Raw genomic sequence first — 24,200 nt, forward strand, 5'->3', positions numbered from 1 at the left:
TGTGTTTAACCACAAGGATCATGCTACCTTTTAAGCTTCTCTTTCTCAAGAAAAAATAATTAAAATATCAATGTGAAGATTTTCGTACAATCTTAATAGGGTCAAAATACAGAGAAATTTGATGGAAAAATGGAAGAGACTTCTTTATATATGATAATCAAAGGGAATGGAAAAGCCACAGTAATTCTTTGAAAAAACCCAATTCTCTCTGTAGCTTTAATTCCTCAATCCATTGATTTGTTCTTTCATGCGTAAACATTTGTACACCAAAATATAATAACACATAGTCGATTCAAATACGGGTTCTGACTAGATTAGAACTTGTGGTGGAAAACTCTCTTCCAAAAATCAATGTAAGAGGGCGTAGGCCATAGGTTCAGAGACATTGTTATGCCCACCCTTCTAAAAGCAAAAAAAAAAAAAAACCTTCTAAGAATGCAGCTCTCTACACCAGCGCCTATGTGTGTATCATGTCTCAGTCTCAGTTTTTTTTTTTTTTTTTTTTGTTTTCAAACTTAAACCCTAGCTTAAACCAAAAGAGGGTGTTGATTGGATCTCGCGGAAGTTTAGGAGAAGAGTTCCGTGATAAAGAAAACTTCCCTAAGAGATCAATAACACGTGCGGGCGGTTGAGGAGAAATATGGGATCTAAAAATTCAATCTTGATCGGAGAATCAGACAGTTTGGGTAAATTTAAGTTGGGATTGACAGAAATTTCCCCAATTTAAGGTACTAATAAGATCGGTCGAGGTCTACCGTCTAAATCTTCTTCGATATAACCAACGATTCACTGCTTCTTTCGTAGATTCGTCGGAGCTGGATCGATTACTCATCGGAGATTTGTAGGGATATTGAGAGTATCGTCTCCTTCACGCTTCAGTTTCGTTGGATTGATCTACTCGCTCTTTCGTTTCTGAACTAGCTTTCGGTAATTTTTTAAGGCCTTGAAGAATTTAATTTGATGGGAGCGTTTCATGAATGCTCACAGATGTGCTTTCAAATTAGCTATAATTTTTAAGCGGGATTCTGTCGAAGATTTCTTATATGAAATTTTGGATCTGCTTTGTTATCCCTGTCAATGCATTTTAGGTTGTGTAGTTTTTGTTCTTGAAGACTGACTGTTTATCATCTAGGCTGTTTTTCCAGAGAGTCCAAGGGGGTTCGCATTAGAGAGGGAAGGATTGTGAAATATAAACAATGGGGGTTGTTCAGATGCAGCAGAGTAATTCAGCTGGTGATCCATCGAACTTTTGACTTCTTGTAGAAAAATTATTTATTCACACACCTTTTTTTTCTGTTTGGTTTTTATTTTCGTTTAATTGCAGTGCACGACCCTTAAACATGAAAGCATAATTCGGTTTTGGTTAAATTATTATAACTTGTATATGAACTAAGGCCCTCTTTGTATCATTTTTCTTTTTGATTTTTACTTATTTAACAAAAATCATTAATGAAAACCATTTTTATTAAAACATAAAAATGGTTTGGTAACCACTTGATAAAAATGGTTTTTTGTGAGAAATAGTTTGGTATCCCTATATGCAAAATGGTTTTTTGAAGAAATGGTTAAGAGATATTCCCTTTACCCATCTTTCTTATAACTGTTTCTCCACTTTGGACGGAAGAAGAGGGGGCAAGGGGCTTGGATTTCTAATTACAAAGCAAATGACTACTTTACCCCTCCTCATTGGGACTTTAAGCATGTGCTCATTAAAGTCCAGCGCAAAAATAACTAAAAATCAATTTTGGTTAAAACACATAAATGACTCTTGATCTCTTTTTAGTTTTTGTGTTTTATCAATTTTTTTAAAATAGAAACAAGCCGAAATCAAAACCTTTTTTATGACCAAAAAATCAAAAAGAAAAATGAAACCAAAGAGGGCCAAGTCCATTTTGAGTGAAATCATTTACATACTTTGATTTTGGTATGTATCAAAACTGAATTATATTATGATTCTAGCTGAAAGTAACCTAATTCAAAACCATGGTTAAAATTAGAAATTTCTTTGTTATGATTATGGAGGAAATGTGCACTTATCAGTTTCTGAATTCTAACATGTAGATAGTTGTACTTTTTATGTTCATGTACATTGAGGCATTTAACATCCAAATGTAAGTTGCAAATTAGCCATCTTCCTACTCACCCTAGACCCTAGTACATGCAAACATAAATGATTTGAAACCATAATGCGTACTACTGAGGAAGAATTAATTATTATCATTGCTGCTTAGCATGCTTACTTTGTTCTGCATGCTGCTATAATTTGTAGGAAAACCATTATATTGGGTAGCCTTTGATCTAATTTTAGATGTAAATGAGGCATGGAAAACAATCTAAAAGACTAGTGATCTGTAACAATTTTTTTAAGACTAATGATCTGTAACAATATATGCATGCTGGTGCTAGGCTTGAACTTGGCTTGCTTAGTACTTGCTCACAGCACTGGAAAAGTTACTTGTGCTACCACTAGTGTAAAAGAATCTGTTTTCAATTCCCAATTGTATTAATCACCCCCCACCCCCCCCCCCAAAAAAAAAAAAGTTTCTTTTATACATTAAAATGAAGGATCTTGGGGTAACACCATAAGCGAATTTGATTAAAAAAGAGAGTCAATTTTATACTACATATTTAATTAAAATTTGTGAAAGGTTAATAACTTGAAACTTTATTACTTCCTAATATTAGAATTATGCTTTCAGTAACATGAGATAGTGGTGTATGACAATGCCCTGTACAGGTCCAGATGGTGATAAGGAAATCACCGCTGAACATGATTCATTTATACATGGGGAGCCTTCACAAGAAACCAAACAGCCTCCAGAGGTTGATTCTGTAGTTGAAGTCCTTCATGATAAAGTCACAAAGCAAATCATCAAGGAAGGTCATGGTCAGAAGCCATCAAAATATTCAACATGCTTTTGTAAGTACCATAAAGATGCATGGATATGTTAATTGAAAAATCCTATGCATGTTGCATTATATCTCACCTAATTAGGAAATGAAATTTCTAAAATGACAGTTAAGCTTCTCCTATCATTTATTCTTTGTGTTGCATGGCTTGTACATTTATGATTTCTTTGAACTTATTTCTGTTCCTTTTACCTGCAAAATTGCACTCCTGGTATATCAGAATCTCATTTATACATGTGCCTTTGAGCAAAGATCTCTGATGTAATTAGAAGAGCAATTTTTAAACTTCTTTCTGCTATATAACAACAATTTCTTCCCCAAGGAAGTTAGTGCATCATTTTATTTTATGGTACCATTGTTAAACTGCAATATTCACTCATAAACTATGATGGTTCGTCAGTTTGTTCTTTTAAGCTGGGAAGATTATAATGCATTCTCTAGCTCATTGCTTATTGACCATATTTCTTACTTAGGACTCTAAACCCCTATCTACTTGACTTTCCCTATATAATTATGATAATTGATGAGGTTTACTAGGCTGAAAAGATAACACAAGAACACCTAACAGAAAAACCAGAATCACAGTGAAAACATCTTTCAATCCCTACAACCGATAGGCCTGAAATTTGGACTGAATGGACGTCCTAATGCGAAGGCTAAGTGCCTAAAATATCACGACCAACCAACCGTTTGGTTAGTAGAAACAAGCACTAATAGAAAATAGTAATTAATAAAACACAGAATTAGTAAGCAAAGAATAATCCATCCTTCCAATCTATTAATCAGACAGACTACCGAATTCCGGATGATTGTGGTGAAGAGGGTGAAAAAGATTTATCAGAAATTGAGGTATATCCAACGGTTAGATTAAGAGATACATTAAAACAAAGTTACTGATATGGATTAGACTGGACTAGAACAATAGGAAGTATGAAAACCGAGATTATCCTGCAAAACAGTGACTCACTGATAGGAGTATAACAGATATAATAAAAACATTTAAGAAGAGAAGATGAAAGTTACCTATTGATGGGCCACGGTAGGAGAGAGAAAGGTTGCTGGAAAATCGCTAGAACAGTAAGGAGAAGTAAGAAAGAAAAAGAGAGAAGATAGAAGAAGGGTAGGGGGTATGACTTAGTATCACCACCAACCAAACATAGGAATCACCACTTAAGGCCTGCAACTGATTCACCACAGCAGCAAAAAAACACAAAAGAGAGCATATAATAGTTTTCAATGCGTCGCCTAGGCAGGCACCTTGGTCGCTTTGTTAGTGCCGCCTTACTTTTGGACCCTCTCCAACGCCTTGGGTCACCTAGACATTGTGACAACTATGGAGCATATTGTGTTCATCAAAATCATAGGCAATAGCTGAACCTGTTACAAGAATGGTAACCCTTAAGCATGTGGAAGGGTTCTTTTGCTGCCACAACTAATTAGGATCTTCTAGAATGAGATCCATAGCTATTACATAGAAATAGAAAGTAAATAAAAGAGAAACACAACTTCTTAACTGCTAAGTATAAGCGACAACTACCTAGTGCAGTTGGTGAAGCTGTGGTGCATTAAGCCCACGCTTACCGGGAGGTCTCAAGTTCGAACCTCTCGGCCATTATCCCCTTCAATAGAGTCGGTACTGAAAAGAAAAAACTACTAAGTATTTGGTAACAAATTTAGTGACTAACCAACTTGGGGCACTTATGGATTTTATTTCTCCTTGCCTAGAACCTTAATTCTGAATCAATAATATTCCGTAATTCACCAAAGACTAGGTCCAGCTGTAGGGGCAAGATAAAGAGGAAAGTCCAACTCTTTAGTTGTTTGGCTTTTATACCTCAAACGGTAGTGCCTACATTGAGTGTGGGGGTCAGACTTCTTGTACTGCCATGACATGCATAAAGGTCCTTAAGAACACATTTTCTCTGCATCATAACAATGCGAGTATTAATGACTTCTATAACCTAGATAGGGGTCACTGCTTTCAACAGCTTCTCTTCCAGATTTTTCAAGGAATAGCATGGCCATTCTTCTTTACTATATGGGTTATTCTATTAAGATAGATGCTATTGTATTTCTCATAGTGAAAGATTCTTCATCTGGTGTAACGAAGAGATAGATTACAAGATTGTATTGCATGGTTAGTCTTCAGTCTGCTTAAAGTGAATCTTACTAGTATAACTGATGTGGGTCAAAGGTTCCATAATTTGAGAAGAAGTATTTCCACAAGAATAAGAAGGGCCAGCCCAAGTTTCGTAGTTTTTATGCGCCAGGACTAGGGCCAGATGGTTAGTCCATGCATGAGAAGAGGTTTCTAGAAGATGCAGCAAGCTGCAACAATATATAACAAGATACCATGCGTGGAGATATTTTTGGCTAGAAGATATAGTTTCTAATATTCTGTTGTTGTTTCTATTTCTTTTCTTTTAGCCAGCAACTTAGCTATTGTGTTTTAGTTTCTAATTTCTTTACATCTTCCATTTTAGTAACTCTCCTTTAGTAATAGTGTTACTAATTTTGTAATAGAGCTACAATTTTATAAATAAAGAGAAGGCCTCCATAATGGACCACATTTTTTATAGAAAAAAAATATTGCTATGTGTATGTGTGTGAGTATGAGATGCCTCAAGTTGTAAGAGACAGCAGCTCTTGGTGAGATTCCGAGGAGGAGATCACTGGGAGGCCATCTTCTAGTTGGTGGGGGACCAATATATTCAAAATAAAATTTGACGTTTGTTTACTTTGCTGGTTGTGTCCACATACAGTTCTACCTGTGGGAGGAATCTGAAATCTATGATGATGTTAGATTGTATCCATCAGATAGTTTCCTTTGCCCTAGTTGAAGTACATTGATGGTGAATAGGGCAAAAAAAGGCTTAAAAAAATGGTGCACTTTTTAAGATTCATCTCTACTTTGAAAAGAATAATGACTCTGTCTTCTGGTGTATATGTTTTGCAAGTACTTGTGGGTGAAGCCTCCAGTTGCATGGGGATGTTTTGTTCCCTTTGTTTTGTACACACCTGTAAGCATCATCATATTTGATGATGCATTAAAATTGGGCATCCTAGTTTTCACTGTTTATAAGCTCTGCGAGAATATCTGTATGCTATACTTCTCATGATATTTAAGAACAAAACAGTCTTTGTAATCATTTATGCAAGTAAGGCTCATGAAATCTGTTGGTTTGCTATTTTTATGTGGAGTTTGAAGATGAGCTTCTATGTGATTGCTTTGAGCCTCTGATGGTCTTTAGCTAAAAATGGAAACCTATACTTAAAGAATGACACTCCTTGAAAAATAGGAACTCTTTAGGTTTAAAAGTAAGAAATAGCATGACTTTACGCTGTAGTGACTACAATGTCGACATTGTGTGGAGATAAGACGTGTCCCAAGACTCCCAACGGAGACAATCTTAAAACCGCCTAATTTATTAATTGAGGAATATGCACCCTTTTTTTCTTGGCATTTCTTAAAATTTTAAGTGATTCTTATATTTAAATTGCTTTGTTTGGCACTCTGGAACTATGGCTTGTATTTTAGCAGGAGGATAAAGATAATATTTTTTATTCCATCGAAGTTTTGTAGAGAAAAGCCATTTGTAATTTGTAGTTTGAGGATTTGGTGAACTTGACTGATTGTCTTTGTTCTTATAGTGCACTACAGAGCGTGGACCAAAAGCACCCAACACAAGTTTGAAGACACATGGCTTGAACAACGGCCGGTTGAAATGATCTTGGGAAAGGGTACAAAATTCACGTGATCTCTCAAACTCCTGTTTTATCTTTTTCCTATGATTTGTCGGGCACTTTGTAAATATTTGGCTTGTCTGCACATGTTGTGTCATACACTTGTGTGGACAAAACTAGACTCTCTATTATAGTATTGAATTTGAAAGACTCAAAGCGGTAGCCAATATACAAGATCTTCGATTCCAAGAATAATTCGGAATAGCAAATAGCTAGGGGTATTTAGACCAGAAACAGAATTTCAAAACATCGGTAGGGAAAGTCGATCTGTACTAACTCAGGTCTGACATATGAGTTAACAGAGTCTGAAATAAGAATAAAACAGAACCAGAAATCAACAACTAAAACTGTAGCCTAGATCAGGGATAAAATAGTCATTAAACAGGAAATTTTGTCAAACAGATTTAGGTTAAGATCAAACATTCAATTCTGTATTAGCTTTAGATAATAAGAACAAAACAGAATGCAGAAATCCAGAATTGATTCAGTCGAAAAACCAGTGAGTTAATGGAGAAAAGGGTTTTTTAGGAAATCACAAATAACTGACAATTTGCTGGTCAGATCAGTCTGAAATTTAAATTGAGTCCTTCAATCATGTATCTTGAAACTCGATCAAAAGATGAACAGATTCTAATTGCTGGATTGCCTAATCTCAAAAAACGTGCAACATGCAAATTCCAGAAACATGGATTCTAGTTGCAGAAAATTCAGAATAAATCTTACTTGTTAATGGCATTGAATGAACAAGAGATCAATAACCGACAAAACAATGGCAAAAAGAGAACATGAACATAAGATGATCCACCCAGGTTTCTCACCACGAGGTATCAATTGGATTAAACACCAATCACTTTCCTTTATCACATACAAGGGTTTCTTAATCAAACACAAGAGATCTCCAATTCAGAAGAAGCAAGCAGAGATTTTCATTAATCAATTTTCTTGTACAATATTGGCCCCCTTTACAACCTCATATAGAAAACTCAAAAATAGACTCATAACACTACAAAGGAATGGCCTAACACAATCCTTAACCAATTAGGTAACCTAAACTGACTAAGAAACTGAAATAAGGAATTTTGAGTTGGAGATGGAGATGGAGAGTAGGCTTGGAGAAATCCCAAACCAACTCCACTAGCGACAACTTAGTCAAGCTTGAGTCCTAACAAGCCAATGACTCAAGTTAGCTAAAGAAATAAATAAAGATGTGGCTTAAATTGAACCACATAGAATCGGTTCAATTGAACTAACCCAAAACAACTGTAAAAAAAAAAACTAGTATAAGAAACTAAGTCCTAATAATAACAATCCCTGTATGCAGCCTTAATACCCATAGTTTAGGCCCATTAAAGTGGCCTATTGTATTGAAAACCCCATGGACAAAAGGCCCAGCATGTACACAGCCCAACCTAGACTTATTTCTAAGCAAACACACCCCTATTGGTGATGTATCTGCATCACTCATTGGAATATTATTTTTCATATTTTGCCTTTGATTTAGACGTGGTCTCACTTGGATGCTTCCTTTCTATGCTAAATTTCATGTTGATTGTGTCTTTTGATTTGCTTTAGTAACATGCATTAGATTACAGTTAAATACGTACTTGTGTGCTTTGCGTTAATTTTACTTCTCATTGACTTAACATCCACCTATATAATATTAGAGGAAGGATCCCCCACAACGCCAGTGTCGGGGGAATCTCCCATGCCACACCAATGGTGACATGGGGAATGGTATCTCACATGGGTAGGATAGGAGAGAGAAAACAATAAAAAAGAGCTCATGTGACAGGGTGATTGTAATCTGGCATCAGAGAGAGCTTTTTCCCATACTATAATGTTATTTAGTATGCAAAGAGGCAAGAGAATAGAATTTACTTTTCCTTTTGTTAAGCATCAAATTTTCTCTATTTGAGGTTCCCTTTCACTTTTGATGAGAAACTTTGAGTGAATAGGTTGAAGATATTCAAATTCTTATCAAGCATGCTTAACATATCTTTACATAGGTGATGCTGATTGTTCGTTTTCCCACAGCAGATTATATTTTGTTACTGAGAAATATTTTATGACTTGTTTTAGTAGTTTTATTCTTATTTTTTTTTATAAATAAGTACTTATAATAAAACCAAATTTTACTTTGTGAAATTTTTTATTGAGTGGTTGTTGATAAAAACATTTGACACATTATCCATATAATTTAGAACTGTTTGATTGGAATATTAAAATATGTGCTCGTAAGCCTGGTATGCACTGGCATAGAGATATTACTCAACAAATAGCATTTTTCCCTGTTGCAATTAGCTTTCCTCATTGGGACCTGTGAAAAACGTGCATGTGCATCAACATTTGGATACATTTTTCAATAATTCCAATCATTTTAGATGTAATCATAAATGGACAAGTGTCCAGTCATGCATATTTTTAGGTAGAAGATAATAAAAAGGAGAATGGGGACATATAGTTTTGCTAACTGGTTTTATGTTTAGAAAACTTCATTTTACATCTTCTAAAAAACTACAAAAACAACAAAAAAGACTAATTTATTTATGGGAGCCTTCATTTGTGTATAAGAAGGGAAGCACGACAAATTAGTGTGCACTTTACGACTTTCTCTGTCTGGAAAAAAAAAACTTGAAATGGAAATACGTGTAACAAACCTTAAACTTTCGAAGTCTAGCAATTAAAGTATACTTTTCTTTGGAATCAATTCTTTGTATTTTAAAAGGAAAACAAAGATTCCATTTGAAAACTTTATTTGCCAAATTTGGTCATATTTTAGTTATACAATCATGATTATAAAAGCTCCTATTTTCTTTCAAATTAATATAATTTCCTTTTATTCCCTTTTATTTGCAACTAGATAAAGCCTATAAGAGAACTCATGTGCTTATTAAAATGGACTTGTTTCTTATTTTGGTACTGATGATGATATAGTGGGTATTTTTTTCAGTATGTTGTTTGCAGTGATTATTGATTAATTACGATTTAAACTATTCAATTTATCCTTGTATTGTAGAGAAAACTGAGATGACAGGACTGGGTATTGGTGTCTCAAGCATGAAAGTTGGTGAACGTGCCCTGATACATGTTAGTTGGGAATTAGGTTATGGCAAAGATGGAAACTTTTCTTTCCCAAATGTGCCACCCATGGCAGATCTCTTATATGAAGTTGAGCTCATTGGTTTTGATGAAACGAAAGAAGTAGGTTGCCCTCATCCCATTTGGTATAGTATAGGACTAATGTATTCCTGGAGGAGTAATTTTTTACTTTTAAAATGGTGTTTCATGCTTTAAGTCCTTGCCTTTTTTTAAATATCCTGACCATAAAATTTGTGGTACCTTTTTCAGGGGAAAGCTCGTAGTGATATGACAGTTGAGGAAAGGATTGGAACTGCGGATCGAAGAAAAATGGAAGGGAATGCACTTTTTAGTGATGAGAAACTTGAGGAAGCGATGCAACAGTATGAAATGGTTACACTCTTATGTTCCTTAAAATTCTCCCTTTAAAGTGATGTATGTTCAACATTCTAATTTTATGCAAGAAATTTACTGTTTGTTCTTCTTTTTGCTAGGCAATAGCATACATTGGAGATAACTTCATGTTCCAGTTGTTTGGAAAATACCGGGACATGGCGTTGGCTGTTAAAAATCCTTGCCACCTTAATATGGCAGCATGCCTGATAAAGCTAAAACGCTATGATGAGGCTATTGGGCAGTGCAGCACTGTATGTATCTGACTTCATGGACATAATGGTCTCTTTGCACGTTTTATGCCTTGGTTATTTTCAGCAATTTTAGATACTTACTAATCCTTCAAACTCTTTATTCGACTTCTTTTTCCTTCATCTTGGTGCTGTGCGCTTTTACTTTAATTTGTAGAAACGGATTTCTTTTGATGTCACCTAAATTCTTATGGCCTTGAGGAACCTAGCACTACTCAAACACCAGCTACTGTATTGTATGTTCCACGCACACACACACACTCAAATTAGTCCTTTTTTGGGTACTGATTAACTTTCCCTCATCGGAATGCTGCTTTCAAGCTACTTTGCAGAATGTTTATATAAAAGGTATGAGCAATGGTTGTTATTGGATTTGGTCAATTGTCATATTTCTTATTCTTGTGTTGGGTTTAGTTGTTTTGTATTCCTTTCGGGTTTTGGATTTGTGGCTTTGGCTTGCTTCCTGCGGTTTCTTTATGTTTAGACCAATGGGATTTAATTTTCGTCATATAACTTGTGTCTAGTCAATATGAGTATGTAGAAGTGGGATTTTGGGAGCTCTAATCAATTGCATGATGTCCTCTCAGGTATTGGTGGAGGATCAAAACAATGTCAAAGCACTATTTCGACGTGGGAAAGCCAAAGTAGAACTTGGAAAAACAGATGATGCCCGTGAAGACTTTCTTAAGGCCCGTAAATTTGCACCCCAAGACAAAGCAATTGCGAAAGAGTTGCAATTGCTTGCTGAGTGTGATAAAGCTAGTTATCATATAGATAAAGAGATCTACAAGAATGTATTAGGATCAAAACCTGAACCGAAGCCTAAGCAGAAAAATTGTCTCATCTCAAGACCAAAACCTGAACCGAAGCCTAAGCAGAAAAATTGTCTCATCTCAAGATCAAAACCTGAACCGAAGCCTAAGCAGAAAAATTGGCTCATCTTAATTTGGCAATGGCTGGCCACACTAGTTTATCAGGTTTTCAGGTTGAAAAGGCAGAAAACTGACTAATATGACATGGCTTGCATCAACCGTCAGCAAGAAATTTTTATCTTTGCTCTTTGATAGTTAAGAATTGACAGTTCAAGTTATCAATTACTTTCAATATGCATTGGTGACTAGTATGATATGACTTCCAACATCTGTATTTCATAACCCCTTAATGGTTTTATTCTTTAGTGATATCAACAAACAGGTTGAGCAATGGTACCCAATTAATTGCATGGAGTGGCCATTAGCATAGCCTAATGGAGATTCTGTCTGAAATTTCAGCTAGTATTATGGTCCTAACTTCTCAATTCTTTGTATGTATCTCCTTGATGATGTTGTGCACTCTTCTAACTATAAACCCCACCCCCACCCCAAAAAATAAAAATAAAAAATAAATAAAATAATTTGGACTTCCAACTACTTTTTGAGGTCTCAGGTGAGATGAATATCCATGTCAACTCATGAAATATTGTTTGATGTTCCCTCTTGTGATAACGAATTTAGAGGGTGTATAATTGTTGTTGTGGTCTAGTCATAGTAGGAAAGATTGTTTTGAATGAACTGTCTTCGTCATGGGATATTTTTTGCAGAGACTTGTTACAGCAAGCGGAGGGTGGTCATAGATGACAATCAATTTAATTTAGTTGCTTGAGATAAACCGCCAACTGGCCAAGTAGCTTTTTCAGTTGATGGTCTCTAACATGGCTGACCTGAGATTCTGGAGTGCCTTGGATTAACCCTGCATATGACTAGATGTCCAAGTGCTAGCAAATTACAAACACATTTATTGAATGAAAATGTTAATTAATAGATTCTAAGATGTGATGGTCCAAAACACTTTCAGTAAAATCTTATGTATTTGTTATTTCCCTTATTGACATGTACAGTCAGTTTTCCAGAGGTTAGCAAAACCCAAGTTTGTCTTTTAAGGTATAGTATATTCGATGATCAAAGACCAAACAGTGAAAAATTCAGTAATGCAATCATTCTCAGGGGTGCTGCGATCATCAATGAAGCCTTTCGCACCCAAAGTAAGAATCATATCACTAGACCAGGCACTAAATATTTTTATTTTCTTCTTTCCTCTTCTTCTACCTGGCAATGATTTGGGGTTCTATTAATGTTATTTTGGTGAGAAAAGGTGAAGATAAAATATATTTTCATTCAAATCTGCTACAGGCTTGAGGCCAATAGATGATGAAACACCAAATAATTAAAATGGAAGATCTCATGACTCACGTTTTACCAAAACCCCTGGGTCCGTGACGTCCGTCTAAAACCCTAATCAATGAAAAGACCATAATTTTCTCTCCCTTGCTCCAATTGACCTGATTCTTGAATCACGTAAAAGTTAACTTTTATAACGTTTATGAAGTTTCTAGTTGTAACCTCGATTGACACCCTTAGGTTCGAACTCGAGACTTCTCATGGGATTTTTTCACACCACAACTCACCAATTGCACTAGGCAGTTGTTGTTAAGACCGTCCTGTAGATCTAAGAACTATGAGAATCACTTTACAACTAAGGAAAATAAAATGCATTATAAGTTTTAACAATTCCTACATTTTCAAGTAGGTTTCTCTACTTCACACCACCAATGTCATCTAAGCTTGATTTTAATCTTCCAACTTCATCCATCCTACATGTTAGTTATTTTGGGGGCCAACAGACCCATCATCCCTCTATTGAGATGGAATTTATAAACCCTATTAAGATGAAAATATGTCAGGGAGTCAAACTTAAATACTTCGGATGAAAAAATACATTGGAGGAGTGAAATCGAACTGGATTATTGATAATGGTTGATCTAATTCAAATTCGTATACTCCGTCTTGTACTCTGAAATCATGTAATTGCACTTTAAAATTCAATCTCAATTGAATATAAGTTCTCAGATACAACCATAGAACTACAGAAATGAATGCAATCAGTGCATATTTCAAACTTTTGATTTAAAAAATATAAATATATTCAGTGCTGTATAACCGAAACACAGAAACTAGATCAAGGACCCATTTGATAATGTTTCAAGAAACGCATTGCTGCCGTTTCTGTGTCCAGAAACGGAACAAAAAGCGTTTGATAAAACTGTTTCGTTTCACTTGTTTTCAAAAATATAAATTGAAATTTCAACCTGTTTATGGTTCAAGAAACAACCCAACTTGTTTCGCCGTTTCTGAAAACAACTCGTGGCCATTCTTTCGCTGGTTACTATAGACTTCCAGAAACATGACTTATCAAACACCTTCAATTCCGTTTCTATTTCTAGAAACGGAAATTTATGTTTTTTCCGTTTCATGAAACAGAAACGGCAGAATCGTAATCAAACGGGCTCCAAGACATCAACACAATCCAAAGGTAATTTCTTCAGTTGTCTATAAATTCAACACCTCGGCTTCTTCCTCGCAAAGACGGCTGTGAGATCTTAGTATCTGAATGCATTGAAGCTTTGAGAAGTTACTACCCCTACATTTAACCAATAGCCGGGATGAAACTAAATAAAGTATCAAACCAAATAAACGATGATTGGAGAACCACAGAACAAAGAAAAGTTCCACAAATCACAATTGTTTATGATTTTGCTTAAATCTCTCTCTCAATTGTTTTATAATTTTTTTTTTTTTTTCCTTCTAGCAGTTTTTGAGAACATGGCATTGATAGATGGATGATAAGGCCCTTCACGTACTAGTACATCTCTTTTTTATTTTTTTATTTTTAGGTACTAACTTGCTAATATATAAATTACCAAAAAAAAAAAAAATACTAACATGCTAATATATCTCAAAACTAGGGAATGGTCAAGAATATTAATTTTTATTGCAATAAAAAAGCTTATTTTTCAGAAAAGTGGCAAACTTTCAGTAGATTTAAGATTTTTTACTCCAAATTATCTCCAGTATATTGCTTTTTTAAAAGAATTACGAGAGAGATAAAGAGGGGGGAGGGGGGGGCTGGAATTGAGACAGTTTTAACCTATCAATCATATTTAGAAAATTTTGGGAAAACTATTTTTATTAAAAAAAAAAAAAAAAAGAGTGAAAATATATATAAATTGAGACAGTTTTAAGCTATCAATCATATTTGCCTTTGGTGTTTCAGTGCCGAATTGCAGCAACTCTGCCATATTTAAAATGTTGTATGCCTTGCTAATCTCATACCAAAGTAGTAGTGCACCAGTCAACATAGTGTATTGGCCTTTGGATCAACCACTGCATAGACAGAGCAATGATTCAAAATTTGTGAGAAAATGTGGGTATACAGTCTCCTGCAACATTTGAAACAGAAAACCAACTCCTATCAACCTCTTGGAATGCACAAATTAGAAGTTCCAACTTATCCATTAGAATTTTGAAATAGGAACAACTCAGGATCGAAAAAAGAAACCTGAAAGTGCTTTAGTGCCTTTAGAATCATAGAAAGTGATTTTCCTAATAATCCTTGATCTGTCCAAAGAGAAAATCCAGAAAACCACAGTGCTTCTCAGAAAAACCTCATACCATGACATTGGGCCATCTCTGAACTTCCACATGAGACTTAGGAAACAGTGCCAGCAAAGTCCCCAACAAAATATCAATAAATGCTTTGTATTGGTCATGCTTACTGTCACAATGGTTGTGCAACATGAATTACCACGTCATGACCTTCTCATCCAGCTCCTCATCATTCTTATTTGCATCAGCAATAAGTGAAGCAAGAACACCAATTGCTTGTGCAAGTGCATCAGATTGCAGCCCCTGCCAAGAAGCCAGCAGTCAACCTCATCATGTGCATACTCTCTAAGCAACAAGCAAACCAAGCTACGAGCTAAACTTGACAATTCTGAGATGAATAATCTTTAATAGGGGGCAGAAACAAGACAACAACTTCAGCAACTTCATGCAAGCAAATAGAAGATCAGACCATCCTAATGAGTTGTTTTTCAAAATAGTCATCCTGATATTATAGCAAGAGAGGGTACAGAATTATAGATGCATAAATAAATTACTCCTATGCTATGAATCAAGAACAAAGACATCTAATTCTACAACATAAAATAACAACATAACAAGCAAACAAACAGAACTTCACAATGCCCAGAATTGAGGATCAGTCCACAAAAACTACCCTCGTGAGAAAGAAGACCGCATAGCATGCAAAACAGACTCTGGGTGCACTCAAGATGACACCATATGAACTAAGAGTTCTCTTTACACCAACATCAGAATGAACTGGCACTTCTTCACTGTGAACCAGCTTTATTCATGCTACGTAGGAATATATCCTTTCGTATAAGAAACATCAAATGATTTGAATGAAGACACCTGTGTGGTACATTTAGTTCCCACTTGATGTCACAGCTGACCCCATTTAGCTGGAATAAGGCTGAGTTGTTGTTGATATCTCAGCCAGTGATAAAAAGGTTCAAAATTCCTGAAAACCATAAAGTAGAGCTGTAACCTTTGCATATACAATTGTATCTGATGGTAGTACTTAAATATTAACTAACAGTGAGGGAGGTAAACTAGAAGTCTAGAACATACCACAGTAAGAACTCAGATTTGTGCTGAAAAAGTTCTCTAAGCATTGCATAACAATCAATGGGCTCTCAGCCAGTTCTGAGTGGATTCATTCCTGAAAACCAGAAAGGTAGAACTATAAAATTTCCACATAATCAGTATGACACAATAGTTTAAACTAAAATATTTACCAGATGGGAAGACTAGAACATACCAGAACTAAAACCGGGACATAATGCTAAAATAATTTTTTAGATGTTGAATCATTGAACAGCGGCTGCTTTGACCACTGGAAAGTCATCAGGATAAGTAGGTTTCAACACAGATCACAAGGATAAAGATTCAAGCTGTCAGTGTTACATGCTTCATACCTACATTTAAGTATCCCTATTGATCACACAAGAAAGAACCAGATCCCAGCGTCGTCAGCCAGTGGAACTATAGCAAGCTAGCTAATGCAGCATTTCGACCTTGTCTACATACTTGTGGTCCTATTTCCTTCTCTTATGCCTCAACAAATTTAGTTTTCTCATAGCATCCATCAACCCCTCATGCAAATCCCTGGTACTTCCTTCAGGAGAGATCAATTCCCTATCTTGTAGATCCCTTAATAACATTTCTCCCTTGAAACTATCACTTTTTCTGGAAATAGCATTAATGAGGACAGTATAAGTGGTAAGATTTGGCAAAAGACCCCTTTGCTTCATCTCCTCATACAGTTCAAAGGCAACAGAAACATTACCGTTGTTGCAAAGACCTGTTATGAGGACATTGTAAGCAACAACATCAAGCTTTTTTCCACAGAATTCCATCAAACCCCTTAACTTCAGTGCTTCCACAGTGTTAGCTTCTTTGCAGAGATTGTGCATCACAGTAGTAAAGGTAGCATTAGTTGGGACCAATCCCATACGAAGCATGCAATCGAAAACTAGCATTGCCTCTTCCTTCTTCCCACACCATAGAAGTCCTCTAACAAGAGCACTCTCAGCTACATCACGAGACCATAAACCTAGTGCTTCCAGTTCCTCTTTAAGCCTGAATGCTCTCTTTATATCCCCCATTCGACATGCTCCATTAATCAAAGTAATATAATGTTTACAAGTAGGCAAAAACCCCTTGTCCAACATTTCATTCAAAATAATATGTGATTCTAGAAAGCAGCACTTTCTATTGAGTCCTTTAATAATGGAATTGTAGGTATTTCCATCGGGCATGACACCTAATCTATGCATGCAGTTGAACAGATCAAAAGCCTTTAGCATATAACCATTTTCACAACACTTGGTAATGAGCATGTTGAATGTCAGTTGATCTGGAATGTTACCTTCCATTACCATCTTTCCTACAAATTTAACAGCAATGTCAAGCATACCAGATTGACAAAGTCCAAGAATTAGAGAATGTTGTGTAAGTTTATCTGGCATAAAACCCCTTCTGATCATAGAATTGTAGAGTAAAAACATTCTTGAAACTTGCTTTTTCTTTGAATACCCGTGTAGGAGAATGTTAAATGAAACCAGATTAAGTGAGAAAGTTGAGTTGATTGATGTGGAAATAAAACCATCCACCTTCCACATATTTCCCATCCTTGAGTGTCCATCAATAATTACATTCATTGCAACTGTATCTGGATACAAGCCTTTCTCCAGCATCTCTCCATATAAAAACAAAGCAACCTTTGGCAGCCCTTCCTTGAAAAGAGCATCAACCATGCAAGTGTAAATGACCTGGTTCGGAAATAAAAATCCCATTTCCGTTATTTTCCCAAAAAGCAAAACTGCAGCAAACAGCTTTTGCTTCCTACAAAACCCACTGAGAAGAATAGAATATGTGTAAGCATCAGGAAATATTCCACCTTGTACCATCTCATCATAAAGCACAACTGCCTCCTCCAACCTCCCTGCTTTACAAACACCAGCCAATAATGTGTTATAGAGAACACTATCTACAGCAAAAGGAATGCAGTGGAGTTTATGAAAGAATTTCTTCGCCAACTCTAAGTTTCCTCCCCTGCATAGTCCTTTTAGCAAGCTTCCATAAGTGCAAGGACTTGGGTGATGACCTAATGTAACCATATCATCAAACAAGGAAAATGCTCTTAACCCATCACCTATACTTCCGTAGCCGCTTATGATACAGTTAAAGGTAATGGAGTTAGGAACTAAGCCAATCCTACCCATGTGTTGCATAAAGATTTCAGCCTCTATCAACTTCCCACATCTACAAAGAGAAGCAACCAATGTGTTACATGTGATAAGATCCGCATAATGACCAGAATGAGTCATACTTGCATAGAACTTCATTGCGTCAACAACATTTCCATGCTTGCAGATGTTGTGAATTATAGTAGAATATATAATTTTATTGGGCAAAACTCCATCTCTGTGCATTTTGCAAAGAATCTCCTTTGCATGGTTTATCTTTCCCACTTTGCAGAATCCATTTATAAGCACCGAATACGTAACAACATCAGGATACACACCACCATTCAGCATTCTATTGAGCAATTCAACAGCTTCATTGAGCTCTCCCCTCTTACAGTAGCCATCTATTATCATTGTATATGCCATATGGCCAACAGGAATGCCAATCATCCTCATCCAGTCAAGGAGAGATCTTGCTGAATCCAACTTGGAAGCCTTGCAAAACCCATTCAAAACAGATCCATAACTAACCTCATTAGGCCTCAGTCCCATTGCTTCCATTTCATTCAAAAGTCTCAAAGCTTCTTCAAGATTCCCTTTTTGACAATACCCATCAATCAAAGCATTGTACGTAATACAATTTGGTACAAGATTAGAACTCAACATCTCAACAAAAACACAAGTAGCAACTCTAATCTTTCCCTCCTTACAAAATCCATTAATAAGAGTGTTGTAAGTAATTTCATTTGGACAAAGTCTCTTCTTCCTCATCTTCTTCAGCAGCAAGTAAGCTTTCGCACTTCTATTGTGTTTACACAAGTTATCAATGAACACGTTATATGTACATACATCTGCTTCAATACCTTTACAACCCATTCGATCAATCAGCTCACAAGCCAATTTAAATTTACCATTCTTGCAGTACCAATTGAGCAGGGTATTGTAAGTAACTCTTGTTGGGATATAACCAGTCTCTTCCATCTTTCTCAATACATAATTAGCTTTCCTAAGATTTCCTTCAAGACAAAGCACATATAACAGTATATTGAAAGTACCCACATTAGGGCAAATGCCACCAGCCAACATCTCCTTAAAGAAAGACCATATGCACTCCACTCTACCCTTATTCACAAATGCCGCTAGAACAGTATTGCAAGTATTTACCGATGGCTTGAATCCTCTGGAAACCATAAATCGAAAGGTCTCTACAGATTCTTTCAGCATTCCTCCTTGTATGTAAATCCTAATCAGAAGATCAAAAACTGAAGGGTTTGAGTTGCAACGTGAGTAGGTGACCATAAGAGCAGCAAAGACAGGATGCGACCCAGTACCCATTTGAGAGAGATGTTGCAAAATCAATTTTGCAGGTTCATACATTCTAGCTTTAACAAGTATGTGAGTTGTGATGCAGAATATGTGGATAAGGTGATCAAATTCCAAACTTGGTTGTCGAATAACCCAATTGAGGAATTTCAATGCCAGTTTTCCATGTACGGTTCTAAGAGAAGCCAGTTGATATTTCATTTGATTCAAGGATTCCCAGCGTTGAATAGTTAGAATGCTATAGATGCTCTTCTCCATGCCTTGGGCTGTTTCCAACAAGTTTTCACAAGTAGAGAGCATGTTATGTTACAAAAGTTTCACACAACAGAAAATTGAGGGGAAAACAAATTAGTCTTTAGGGTGGGGAAGAATAAGAAGGAATAAGATAGAAAGGAAAAAATAAAATGAAATAAAATAAACCAGAGAAGAAGAAGGGAACGAAAAAGAAGAAAAAACTAGGAAAAAAAAAAATCGAAGAGAAGAATAAGAGAAAGAAAGAAAACACCACTTACCTGAAAGTTGACGCCGGAAAGGGTACCTGTATAAAGGGAGAGTGTTGCCGGAAAACGGAGGTTGACGCCTGCTCATGCCCCATCTGCGCTCAACTATCCAGTCCAGGTAGGATTTCCTGAAGCTTCGGAGTAAAGGCTTTGGAGAAGAGAAGAACGAGTACATGTATTCAGTTGAATCGAGTTGTGTCTTCCAATTTTCATTTTCTAACGGCAGGAGTTCGCTGGATGGTCGCGTGGCCCCAGCACCAATGCCTAGGTACCAAAGTACCGATGAGGGCTTAGATTGGGGCATCAACATATAAACGGGAACAGAGACCATGCTATTGAGAAAAATAATGATAGGGAAAGTGGTTTCTATGGGGAACCTGGACTATGCACTCAGGCACATTGGGGTGAAATGATTGCTCCACCTATATGAAATGCAAATTGATGTCCTTGTTAATCCTTCTCGTGTGCTCCATTTTGTTAATCCTTCCTCTTGTGCTCCTTTTTGTTAATCCTTCCTCGTGTGCTCCTATTGATGTCTGTGCTTCCTCATTACACTGATATTAAGGTTTTGTTGATTACTTGGGTGGCCTTTGGGTCGCCCAAGGAATGGACCCAAACTCGAACGGATTGGTTTTAATGTCCAAACAGTAGAAGTGGCCCAAATGTTGGTTTAATTGATTTTCCGAGGCTTTCGGGAGATGTTGAGAACGTGAGAAGAGAACACATTTCTTTCTCCCTATTTAGGAAAGTAAAAAAAGTACAGAAAGCCTGTCAATTACATGTCTAAATCATGTACGACAATTTGATCAACTCAACTCCAGGGTTAATGGAGGATTGTAATTCCTGACCCACGAGTTTAACATAAAATGAATAGACTTCTTCTTACTAAAAAAAATGTTAAATCTCCACAAACATCCTAGTGTATTGGCTTGTGTGATATGATACTTGCTTTGGGTGCAAGAGGTTGCCAGATTCTATGCGACTCTTTCCAAAGAATCCTTTTTTCTCTGTAGTAGGTTTAATTTTGTGGGTAAGGTTCCAATATATTTGCTTCTGTCATAGTGTCATGTGACTTTTTGTGAAAAAGAATTCTGCATGTGAATCACGATATTATTGCTAATAATTAATGTGACAATTTTGTAATCCAATTGGGTTCTCCGTGGAAAAAATTTTGCTACTGTTCGGAGCTGCTATCCCATGGTAATAGGGAAATTTTTTCCACAGATAATGAAATTAGGTGGGTATTTTCAAACCTATTCATATGATTTTATTCCTTTAGCTGGTAGGTGCTGTATCCTTGGCAGTAGCCAAGTTTCGTTCATTGTCTGCGGTAAACCTGCATGAACCATGGTATTTTTTGTTTTTTGGGTGCAAATGAATCTCGGTCATTTGAATGCAGAAAATAGTTTACTTTGAGCATTCAAGTTGATGTTATGGATAATTTTGAGTTGTGATATGGTTAACTTATTACTGAAATAAATAGAATTTACTGTTATAATTGTCATTTTTTTTTCTTTTGGTAAACCATAATTGTAGTTGTTTGCGACTATATGAGTATTACACAATTCAATGGAAAAGGGAATTCTTTTGGTGGAAAATGAAAAAGGGATTTATAGCTATGAGAACCATGGGAGGATCTGTGGGGATCCGACAGCATCGAAACACCGTGGAGATCCGGCTGTCTCTTGATCAAATTGATGCAATATGGAGTCATCATTGTAAAATTAATAGGAACGTAGCTCCTTTCCAAAGAAAATGGTTTCCTGAAGATGTTGACTCACAAACTATATTAAGATTTACGATCCACATTTAAATTTATTCATGTGACCCTTGTTGGAGTTGGGCGTGTCTTGTATTTTGTAGGTTTACATAATTATTATTGATTTTGTATTTATAATTTGGTTAGGTTTTGAATCCATTTAATGTACATGGGTTAAATTATAATTGTGTGGGAATTATGGTTACTTATGATAGAGAGTTTTTCAAGTTTAATGGAAAAATTTTAATTCTATCGAGTGGATGTAAGCTATTCATGTTGACCTACATTAAATTCCTCGGTGTTTTGTGTGATTTTTTTTTTTTTTTTTTCGTGGTCGTTCTCAAGGACCCCAAAGATAAACTTTTTCTCTTAATAAAAAAAAACTAGTCCTCAAATTATTTGATATTTATTAAATACCAATAATTTCCAGAAATTACTCAACCCATTTTGTAAGAAAGAAAAAAAAAAGTAAAAAATGATTGTTACAAATAGGTAAAATAATGTTACACGTGAACCTCTCCTCACCACACCTGCCTATCAATCTCAAGCATATCTTCAATACAACATTTTTCTTGTTCTTTTGTCGTGCATATAACCCACCGAAGCTATTGTAGACACTTCATTTGAATCAAAATTCCTCTGAAATGAGTGTTCGTAGGTTTGTTAGCTGGTTTAGGAGGTTTTAATTTAATAAAAAAGAATGTTTTTAAAACTTTGTAATTGAATTTGAAAAACTTAGATTAAACAAAGACCAACCAAATACTACAAATCAATCTTGATTCAAGCAAAGGATTCAATCAGAGCAAAGATGCCAACCGAGTTAATTTAACCCTAACTTAGTAGAAATTTCGAAACCTCTTAAAGATTGATTTTGTGAAAAGCACAATTTATTGAGGTATTACCCTCATCCATCATTTTTTTATGTGAATCATATCTCCTAACAAAATGATTCAATTCCAATGGAGGATTAAAAAATAATAATAATAACAATAAAAATTAAGCCCCTTACAAGAAACAATACCCTTTGCTATTGAAAAAGTGACTTGATCACAACTTCTCAGCAATCATTAACACGCATTTTAACATATCATCTCCTATACATTTTTAGACATTTCAATTATAAATAATTTATTTTACCATTAAAATTTCAGCGAGTTACAAAAAATTAAATGATCACAAATATAATCTTTGTGCTTGACACACCAAACCTAATCAGATTATAAGAAAAACAAGATTATAATTTAAGAAAATAAAAAATCATTTATGTGCCTATGATAAATGTTCACTTACCAACAAAGTTCGTAAAATTGATTTGCTCCAATGTTTTAGTCTTAACATAATTATTTTCTCTTATCATAACAACAACGTGCATCTTGTTCAAAATAGGAAAGTTAAAAAACCAATATCAAATGCGGAAAATATAATGCCACCTTAGGGCTATGAGTTCTTATACAGAATTATAATGCCAACAATGTATTATCAACTATTTGTATAGATTGCTCACAACAAATGCATGCATTTGAGACTGTCTAATGTCATCCATTTTAATGTGATATCTGTGTTTTCAATTATCTATTATGAAAAAATGATACTAAGGCCTTGTTGGCTACTTGGGCCCGATGTCCAACCATTGAGAGAGTGGTGGATACTGGGGTCTAGGCTAAGCCAAGGAATGGCCCAAGCTCAAAAGGATTGGTTTTAATATCCAAGTGGTGAAAGTGCTCCTAATGTTGGTTCAACGGAGGAAGATAGTGGAGGGTTTAACTAGGCCCATCTACCTATTTTCATGGGCCCATTTCCTAACCATCATTATATTCTCTGTCCAAAAAGTGGGATTCCAAGTTTGGGTTTCAAGGAAATCCCATTAAGCCTGCATGTACATGGGTTCACTTGTAAAATCCAGCTGGCAGTCCTGGGTCAAAACATCATCATTCAAATCTGTCTAGCTTGTTCTCCAAGCTATGAACCGGCTATTCTCAGGATGCAAAGAGGAAGAAAGAGGAGACAAAAAGGAGAAGGAAAGCAGTATAGTACATAACTAACTATATACTGGTTTCAAAGAACCAATGTTTGGTTTTGGCTTAAAGCTTTGAAGTTCAAACCTAAAATTAGGAAAATAAATATAGTATTCTTGATAATATAAACATTAAAGAGCTTCATCAACGTGGGCGTTTGGTCTAGTGGTATGATTCTTGCTTTGGGTGCAAGAGGTCGCGAGTTCGATTCTCGCAACGCCCCTTATTTTTTTGTTCTTGATTATAAGAATTGCAGGGTCTCTTCCCAAATTTAGAATGAGAAAATGCATCATTTCATTTTGACACATAAGATTCCCTTGAGCATTTTTTCCATGTCAATTTGATTCAATGAAGTGGCTTCAACTTGAGTCCTAGAGCTTTCTGAGTTGATGAAATGAAGGGTTTTACGTCAGTTAATTCATTTATAACCGCATGTGGCCCTTCCTGAAGAATCCTTTGTCGATATTTCAAGATTCCTGAGCTCAGGGTATGTAGACTTTCAAGTTGCAAAAGTTTCACAGGGCAAATCTAAAGTTCCAACACTACATGGGCATTCCAGAAATCCCCAAAATTTCTGGGGTTTGATGCTTTCTCAAG

The 24,200-nt window shown here is 35.8% G+C and overlaps 2 protein-coding genes and 1 non-coding gene across 11 annotated transcripts; 2 read left to right on the forward strand and 1 right to left on the reverse strand.

The window, feature by feature from the left end:
* The first annotated feature begins 527 nt into the window (after positions 1-527).
* LOC122089389 (peptidyl-prolyl cis-trans isomerase FKBP42-like) lies at positions 528-11,686 on the forward strand. Of its 4 annotated transcripts, none has more exons than XM_042659075.1 (9): positions 528-728; positions 805-927; positions 1,133-1,233; positions 2,738-2,920; positions 6,562-6,651; positions 9,671-9,855; positions 10,003-10,125; positions 10,227-10,379; positions 10,964-11,686. In XM_042659075.1, exons 3-9 carry the CDS (start codon positions 1,197-1,199, stop codon positions 11,384-11,386), a joined length of 1,194 nt encoding a protein of 397 aa, XP_042515009.1. In that variant the 5' UTR covers positions 528-728; positions 805-927; positions 1,133-1,196; the 3' UTR covers positions 11,387-11,686. The 4 variants fall into 4 exon arrangements, with proteins under 4 accessions (XP_042515009.1, XP_042515012.1, XP_042515008.1 ...); XM_042659078.1 differs by having other exon boundaries at positions 1,146-1,233; XM_042659074.1 differs by having other exon boundaries at positions 528-927.
* Positions 11,687-14,415: 2,729 nt separating this feature from the next.
* LOC122088294 (pentatricopeptide repeat-containing protein At5g55840) lies at positions 14,416-20,189 on the reverse strand. 6 transcript variants are annotated; one of them, XM_042657502.1, is made up of 6 exons: positions 19,842-20,189; positions 16,238-19,595; positions 16,077-16,151; positions 15,887-15,977; positions 14,864-15,776; positions 14,416-14,575 (listed from the first exon to the last, which is right to left on the reverse strand). In XM_042657502.1, exons 1-2 carry the CDS (start codon positions 20,158-20,160, stop codon positions 16,354-16,356), a joined length of 3,561 nt encoding a protein of 1,186 aa, XP_042513436.1. In that variant the 5' UTR covers positions 20,161-20,189; the 3' UTR covers positions 14,416-14,575; positions 14,864-15,776; positions 15,887-15,977; positions 16,077-16,151; positions 16,238-16,353. The 6 variants fall into 6 exon arrangements, with proteins under 6 accessions (XP_042513436.1, XP_042513435.1, XP_042513438.1 ...); XM_042657501.1 differs by having other exon boundaries at positions 16,234-19,595; XM_042657504.1 differs by having other exon boundaries at positions 14,864-15,100; positions 15,668-15,776; positions 16,077-19,595.
* Positions 20,190-23,754: 3,565 nt separating this feature from the next.
* On the forward strand, positions 23,755-23,826 carry TRNAP-UGG. The gene has a single exon. It is a non-coding gene; the product is annotated as a tRNA-Pro (tRNA).
* The last annotated feature ends 374 nt before the right edge of the window (positions 23,827-24,200 follow it).

This window comes from Macadamia integrifolia, chromosome 9 (genome assembly GCF_013358625.1).
Source record: "Macadamia integrifolia cultivar HAES 741 chromosome 9, SCU_Mint_v3, whole genome shotgun sequence".
In the NCBI taxonomy this organism is placed as follows: domain Eukaryota; kingdom Viridiplantae; phylum Streptophyta; class Magnoliopsida; order Proteales; family Proteaceae; genus Macadamia; species Macadamia integrifolia.

Coding starts and splice junctions, on each gene's coding strand:
- LOC122089389 (XM_042659074.1), top strand. CDS start 1,197: ATGGGGGTTGTTCAGATGCAGCAGAGTAATTCAGCTG. Junction 2,921..6,561: donor AAAATATTCAACATGCTTTT/GTAAGTACCATA, acceptor TTGTTCTTATAG/TGCACTACAGAGCGTGGACC. Junction 9,856..10,002: donor GTTTTGATGAAACGAAAGAA/GTAGGTTGCCCT, acceptor TACCTTTTTCAG/GGGAAAGCTCGTAGTGATAT.
- LOC122088294 (XM_042657502.1), bottom strand. CDS start 20,160: ATGGTCTCTGTTCCCGTTTATATGTTGATGCCCCAATCTAAGCCCTCA. Junction 19,596..19,841: donor TTTCCGGCGTCAACTTTCAG/GTAAGTGGTGTT, acceptor TGTTGGAAACAG/CCCAAGGCATGGAGAAGAGC.